At 44.5% G+C, this 7,228-nt stretch overlaps 2 protein-coding genes across 3 annotated transcripts; both read left to right on the top strand.

Moving 5' to 3' along the window:
• The first annotated feature begins 795 nt into the window (after positions 1 to 795).
• On the top strand, positions 796 to 2,790 carry LOC125718384 (ras-related protein Rab-35-like). Of its 2 annotated transcripts, XM_048992216.1 has the most exons (6): positions 796 to 947; positions 1,350 to 1,400; positions 1,523 to 1,646; positions 1,934 to 2,058; positions 2,160 to 2,284; positions 2,367 to 2,790. In XM_048992216.1, the coding sequence occupies exons 1-6, from the start codon at positions 893 to 895 to the stop codon at positions 2,514 to 2,516; spliced, it is 630 nt and encodes a 209-aa protein (XP_048848173.1). In that variant the 5' UTR covers positions 796 to 892; the 3' UTR covers positions 2,517 to 2,790. The 2 variants fall into 2 exon arrangements, with proteins under 2 accessions (XP_048848173.1, XP_048848174.1); XM_048992217.1 differs by lacking the exon at positions 1,350 to 1,400 and having other exon boundaries at positions 811 to 947.
• Positions 2,791 to 3,403: 613 nt separating this feature from the next.
• On the top strand, positions 3,404 to 7,006 carry rnf25 (ring finger protein 25). Its single transcript, XM_048992210.1, has 10 exons — positions 3,404 to 3,526; positions 3,900 to 3,971; positions 4,102 to 4,198; positions 4,475 to 4,542; positions 4,636 to 4,705; positions 4,793 to 4,864; positions 4,943 to 5,089; positions 5,326 to 5,415; positions 5,565 to 5,702; positions 5,789 to 7,006. The coding sequence occupies exons 1-10, from the start codon at positions 3,510 to 3,512 to the stop codon at positions 6,578 to 6,580; spliced, it is 1,563 nt and encodes a 520-aa protein (XP_048848167.1). The 5' UTR covers positions 3,404 to 3,509; the 3' UTR covers positions 6,581 to 7,006.
• Positions 7,007 to 7,228: the final 222 nt, after the last annotated feature.

Raw genomic sequence — 7,228 nt, 5'->3', positions numbered from 1 at the left:
TTGTGTGTTTTGTCATTCATGGTTGTAGATGAACGTGTGATGTGAACCACGTGGATATTAAGAATGACGTTAAACATATTCATGAGCACAGAAGTCCTTCTTGCAGAGCCACTGCACAGAATGTAAACCTGGGTTGAATGCTTTTAAATTAGATTTTAAATTAGGGTCTCCGATCGTGATTTCAAGTAAAATAACGGCGTTCAGAGGAATCAGGAGGCGCTTGATGGTGTCTGTACTACCAGTTGTGGCTGTGGGCCTTTTTCCCCAGATTTCCTGGGTGGAGTTGCTCTACTTTGCCTTTTCTTTATTTTTTTACTGTTTCTACTGTACATGGGAACACAGTGCAAGTCTGCTCCGCACTTCTGTTTTTAATCTGTTTTAGGGTACCACTGCATACTACATATAATGTAGTTGTAATAGGTCTACAAATTACTCCTGTGCTCCCTGAAAACTGTAAACGGCGATCTGGAGTCTTTAGTGCACTACCTGGTTAGTGTCTTTGTCTCTGCAACACTGACAATGTATCTGAACAAGTTTAATGGATAATTAGAAACACTTCGAGTATTCGGCTGAAGTGGCCTTCAGGAAATGGATCAGACAGGAGTGTGAAATGTATGAAAACCTTGATGCCTGCTGGACTGGATCACTGGGATGAGCTGGGGAAACATTTACAGTTATCTGCTAAACGTGCTTTAATGGCAGCTGCTTAACAAGATCTCTGGGATGTGCTCAAGAATGGGAAGATGTTTTCAAAAATGAGAATATGGAAGTGCCATTGTTTTAATACTGAACTGAAAGGGAAACCAAGTAACTGGCAGAAGAGGAAATGCTCAACGGCTAGTGGATCCACTGCTTTGAAATCACCGAGTCCGGCAGCAACAATACGGCTGATATGACAACAAAGGATTACCACCATCTCTTCAAGCTGCTCATCATCGGGGACTCCAGTGAGTGGAAGCTCTCGCAGAATTGCTCAAATGGTTTTTTATGGCCAAATGTTCACGTCGATGTCCCTCCTGTTGTCTTTGTTTAGTTTCTCGCTGACCTAGACCTATGTGAAAGCTGCGATTGTCGAAAAAAAATCATCTAGATGGATGAACAGCTTTGATGACACGTATATGAGACATATGTTGTGATGATTATTTTCATTTTCCAGAATTAGATAATGATAACATACTTGCCAGAGTGTCCAGTTGACCTGTGCTATTGTATCTGCTATTACAGAATTAGTATCAACCCGAGACAAGTAATTCCGTTGTTAGGGCACATTTGTTCAATGATTGTTGGGTCTGCTCTTAATTACTTAATTATCCAATATATATATATATATATTTTTCCATTGACCTCAGATGTCGGGAAAAGCAGTTTGCTACTCCGGTTTGCTGATAACTCATTTTCAGGTGAGTGAACTTTGATGTTGCAGATTAGGGCAGGCAGAGCAGATGTGGCACTGGACTGGTCAGTGGATGTTAAATTGTCTGTACTGGCTTCCACATCCTTTACATCCAGCCGTGTCCTACAGGGAGTTACATCACGACGATTGGTGTCGACTTTAAGATCCGCACAGTGGACGTTAATGGTGAGAAGGTCAAGATACAGATCTGGGACACAGCTGGACAGGAGCGATTCAGGACCATCACTTCCACGTAACTGTCAAACTAGTTATTTAAACTGATCTGAACAGCCTTAGGAGCCTACTGCTGAATATATGTTTCTACACTCTCCTGTGTACAAATCAGAAAATGGTTTAAGGCATGTGACATTTTAACCGGCTCATAAAGAACTCTGAATGCTCTAGCCAGTCTGGTTCGTTATTGATTTACCTATTTCTATGCCAGCAGGTAGTGTACACTGAAGGTGATGTTTTGTGCCACTGGTATGACATGCGCATGGTAGAAATTTCTCGTGATACTAAAGAGAGTTCTGATTTCAGGTATTACAGGAACACTCATGGTGTCATCATTGTCTATGATGTGACGAATCAGGAGTCTTTCATCAATGTGAAGAGGTGGTTAGATGAAATCTCCCAATATTGTGACAATGTCTGTACGATCCTTGGTAAGTGTTTATTTTTTAGGATTGATAATTTGGCAGGACGGGGATTTGCACAGGCTGCATTGAAAATGGAGGCCTATTTCACATCTTGTCTTACCTCTAAGTGGGCAACAAGAATGATGATCCCTCCAAGAAGGAGGTCCACTCCCAAGAAGCTCAGCACTTCGGAGAGACTGTGGGAGTCAGAGTCTTTGAGACGAGTGCCAAGGAAAACGTCAACGTGGAGGAGGTGAATGTCTGTCACATCAGTAACAGTTTGTCTATCGAGGCACGGTGATGAGAAACATTTGTTTGTGTCTCATTCTCTCCAGATGTTCATGTCATTCATTCACATGGTCCTGCATGCGAAAAAACAGAAGCGACGGCACACGAAGAGAGAGAGAGAGCAAGGGAAAGACGCAGTCCGCATCAATTCACACCAGGAGGGAGAGAGACGGATGAAAGGGAAAACGCACTGCTAGCACCTTAGGGAGATTCCGCCTGTGTCCGGTGTGACCGTGAAATAGGGTTTGTTGATGTCACTATATCATCTCATACACCCTAATACTCATTTTCTACTTCTTTTATTCATTTTTGTTAATAATGGAGATTTGTATAGTTTGGAAAATTCTAGTTGGACAATTACTTAAATATTCTAGAAATGTTACTAACTTCGTGTTTTACTACAAATTGCAAACGTTTTGTTTTAAATAGACTCACTGTAATTAACACAAATAAAGAAATTATCTAAACATCTCCTGTTATCCCCTTTTTTAAAGATGTCTGGACATGTCTGCTCACCGTAGTTCAGCAGCATTAAATCGTATGCAGTTTCATGGTTACATTCAAAGAACTCAAAGGATGTTGTGTATTTTTCGCTTTAAATAAAAAGACAAAGTTGGGTTAACTTTTTCAGACCGGGGGGCTGTACTACGAAGCGGGGTTACCGACTTATCAGGGTAACTTGTCGGATTTATGGTACCGCAGTTTAAATGGACTTCATATTCGTTCACTTACATTTTGCCCAGACTACCTTAAATCTGACAAGTTACCCCGATAAGCCAGTAACACCGCTTCTTAGTGCAGCCCCCCGCGTGTTCTGACGAATTGAAATACCTATCAAGACATGCTGTCGGGCCTTTCTGCACATATGTGGTTCCACCGTTTTAGGATTAGGGGTAGGTTTTTGGGGTTAGGGTACGGGTTTTATGGGTTTTTTGGGGGGTTAGGCTTAGGCTTAGGGCTATCGATTAGCACTACAGTGTGTGTGTGTATATATATATATATATATAATCTCTAGACATAGTAGTTCATCCTGCCGGAACACCGTCACCCCGGGAAGGGGCGTGTCGGGCCGGCGCTGCACGTCATGTCCCTGCACGGATTGGCGGAGTGCAGTCGTGGGGCGGGGCCGCGCGTACGTCACCGCCGCGACGTGTAGTTTTACTGCTGCACTCCGGGGTGGCGGAGTAAAGATGGCGTCTGAGAGCGAGTGAGTGTCTGATAATATTGTTTACATCATTGATGCTGGCATTTGTGATTGAAAAGGCTTAGGGTTAGATTTGCACAGGCATCGCGAATAGATACTTACCCAGGAATTATGTTTATGTGGTGGATTCGGCAAATAGGGACCTGTCAGGTCATAGTCGTGACTTTTTAAACCTTCATGTGGCTGTCTTGTTACTTATGAATAGCTGCTCTCATAACAAATATTTATATATAACGATCTCTGTATATTAATGAAGGTATCAGGAATCATTCGAAAATTATTCAAAAAACGAATTATTTCTTAATATTTGTTTTTCGTCCAAATCTCTTGTGGTTTGTTGTAATACCTCGTTTATCATCTCTGTTTCTACTCTAAGTGTCTTGTCTGAGATTGAAGTTCTGAAGTCAATTTACCTGGAGGAGCTGAGAGTCAGCCGGAATAGCACCGGGTGAGACAGTCCACCCCGTTCTGGCTGTGCCACGCCCTGGTCGCTGTGTAGCAGTTTAATTAACACGAATGTCACCGTCTTTAAAATCACCCATATTGACATCGTGGTTTATTGTCTATTTTTTTGCTAGGGACTGGGATGTGAGCTTGGTCCTCCACCCCTCTACAGCTGAAGACTCCCTTTCCCAGTTTGTGAGGCTTACCCTGACATTAACTCTAGACTCACAGGTAGACACTGACATCCCATTAGCCTCGCTCACCTCAGCTTGCCATTGCTGTCCAGGCAGTGTTCCAGTTGCACAGATCAGGGCACCATGGAGGGGCCTCTGGTCCATTTCAGTGCTCATTCCCATGCTGTAAACCCAAACAACTTCTTCAATCTTTGAGCGATTTTGGGCAATCTTAATTTTTTGCATGACTGTTGCCAGATGGCAGTGTTTCTTAAGTAGTAATTTTGATGACACTGTGCCTGGTGGGTTTAACATCTGTCCTCCTCTTGCTCAGTACCCTGCATCTCCACCCTGCATCTCCATCCATCACCCTCGTGGTCTTTCTGATGACAAGATCCTCAGGTAAGCAATCAGCATAATCATGTTTGATTTCCTGTTCATAGTGCCCCAGTGTGGATCTCCAAGCCACTCACTGTGCTCTCCCTGGCCTTATAGTGTTCAACGCTGTCTGCACAAGGAGGCACAATCCTGTCTAGGAGGGCCAGCACTCTACCAGCTCATTGAGGTCAGACCTGTCCCTATCGGCCTCTGATTCCCCTTTTGAGTGACTCTCAGCATCCTGTTTGACAAGCAGTCTTTTCTTCTTCCACAGAAAGCCAAAGAGTTCCTGACGGAGAGCAATATTCCCTACGGGAACTGTGTCATCTGCTTGTATGGCTTCAAGGTGCTGCTCGACGCAGTGGACCAGTCCGCTCTCCGTTGGCGGCTCTGTCGCTCAAATTGTTCACTGTCATTCTAACAGGAAGAAGAAATATTCACCAAGACCAGCTGTTATCACTATTTTCACTCGTACTGCCTGGGCCGCTACATTGCTCATTCGGAGGCTGAGATAAGAGAGAGGAGGAAGGAGATGGAGGAGGACAAGACCAGGGCTAGAGCTGACAGCCAGGTGAAGAACACATCTAATGGTGTCCTAGTCTTCAGTACAAAAATGTAGTTAAATCATGTTTAGTTTTAGAATAATTTTCTTTACAGTGTTTGTAATATATTCTATATACACACGAACACATAAGGCTGGGTTAAGTTTAGCAGAGATTTCAGATTTCAGAAACTAGAACATTTTGCTGTGGTGTCTCTCTTTGATAATATATACATATATTAAAAACTTTCTTTTTCTACTTCCAGGAGTTGACTGTAGTGTGCCCAGTTTGTCGTGAGCCCTTGACCTATGACCTGGAAGTTCTTCTGGCCTCTCCTGCTCCTCATTTCCCCACGGTAAATCATGCCATTTCATCATGGCTGTCATACTTGCTGCCATTTTCACAGAAAAAAATTTGTAAAAGTCCATTGACTATCGCTCATCTTCCACCCAACTTTTTTATTTCCTATTCAGATTTTATTTAAATTGGTTTTTCTCTATTAAGCTTGAAGAGACAACCGTACAAGCAGAATTTCGAAAGAAATGGACAGAACTTCAGGCTATTTTGGAGCGACAAAGGGAAAGGGGCGGAGTTATTGACCCTTTGGTGGAGTCTAATCGCTTTCTAATACATATTAATGAGGTGAGTTTTTTTTGTTGCTCTTTCTCCTATTGGTTGTTACTCTACTCAGTCCCAGCTGTTGAACACCTTGAACTTGTCCCCTGCAGACACCCTCTGATCCCAGCAGCCTGGGCCCTGCCCTAGACAGCCCTCCCTGCCAGGTGGAACCTGCTGCTCCTCCTGAACCCATTCAGCTTCCTGGGTCTCAGAGCCAACCGGTTTCTGGCCACTCTCAGCGCAGGCCTGATCCCGGCCACAAACAGCACAGCCAGCCAAGGCGGAGGAGGAAAGAGCGGAGCCGACTGCTGCACGAGAAGCCGGTTGAGCTCGCAGAGAGAGTGGCAAAGCTCACATTCTGCTCAGGGCCACAGTCCACATCCAAGGGGAATGAGGTCGCATCAGAAGGTCAAAGAGAAGCCGCTGTTTTGGTGAATGCTATCAGTTCAGAAGGTGGAGTGTACCCAAGTGCAGGCAGTACTGCAGATGGGGAGATGCATGCGGAAACACGTGTATCAAAAACCACGGCCAGTGGGCAGCCTGTAAACCCATCGAGGGGTGACACCGTCCCACCCCCCAGCGCGCCAGGGAGAGAACAATCTCAGAGATGGGACCGAGGAAGGAGGAGGGTGCCACAAAGCTTGGGACAGCAGGCTGGTCAACCAGAGGAAAGAAATGTCAAAGGGGCAGACCACTGGGAGGCTCCCAGGGACGGTTTCCATTTCAGGGGAGGTCGAGGTCAAAGAGGAAGGGGCAGTGCTAATGCCCACCATAGAGGTCGAGGACCAGGAAGAGGGAGTGGGAGGGGCTTTAGTCATAGGGGCACAGAGAGAGTGGACGGCTGGGATGGAGATGCCTGGAAAAAGAATGAGATGTATGTCCATTTGAATTCCCCAGAGTAGCTCTCCACCCTGCCACTTGGACATTCTGAATGAAATGAATGCATGCTCATTCATCTGCTAGTAATATGCTCACCTAGAATAAATTCTGGACATTTTAGGTTTGTACTGGAGTCTTCACAGCATTTGAAATTTTCCAGTAGCTCTGCTGGTATTTCTACAAGGCTAGAGTGGCTGTATTCCCCTGATATTACCTGTATCGTTCACAGATTAAGCTGTAGTACTTGTAGTACTTCACAACACTGTGTAAGTATTTTAAATTCAGCACCTCGGTACCTTATAATACAGCCACACACTGTGCTGTATGATATCAGAACTACCAGACAAATTCACATTGACTAACGTTCATGTTGGTGCTCCGCTTGTCCCGAAATACTGATTCAGACTGCGGAGGAACAATGAAAAGGTTAATAAAGCAATGAGAAAGCACGTGCTGAACAGCGCCCTCTGCTTGCAATGCGGTAAACGCTTCTACATTTATAATACATTTAACACCAGAGAATTAATCTATCACCCGTCTACTTCTGTACGTACATATTCTATTCCGGATGATCACTACAGTCTTTTGTGAACGGTCTTACAGATATGGTCAGCCCTCGGTCACCTTCATGCAGCTATCAGCTACTCTAAACACATTAACTGGAAATTAGT

Source organism: Brienomyrus brachyistius, chromosome 22 (genome assembly GCF_023856365.1).
Source record: "Brienomyrus brachyistius isolate T26 chromosome 22, BBRACH_0.4, whole genome shotgun sequence".
NCBI lineage: Eukaryota > Metazoa > Chordata > Actinopteri > Osteoglossiformes > Mormyridae > Brienomyrus > Brienomyrus brachyistius.
The sequence above is the reverse complement of the archived record's forward strand: the minus strand, read 5'-3'. Positions and strand labels throughout refer to the sequence as shown.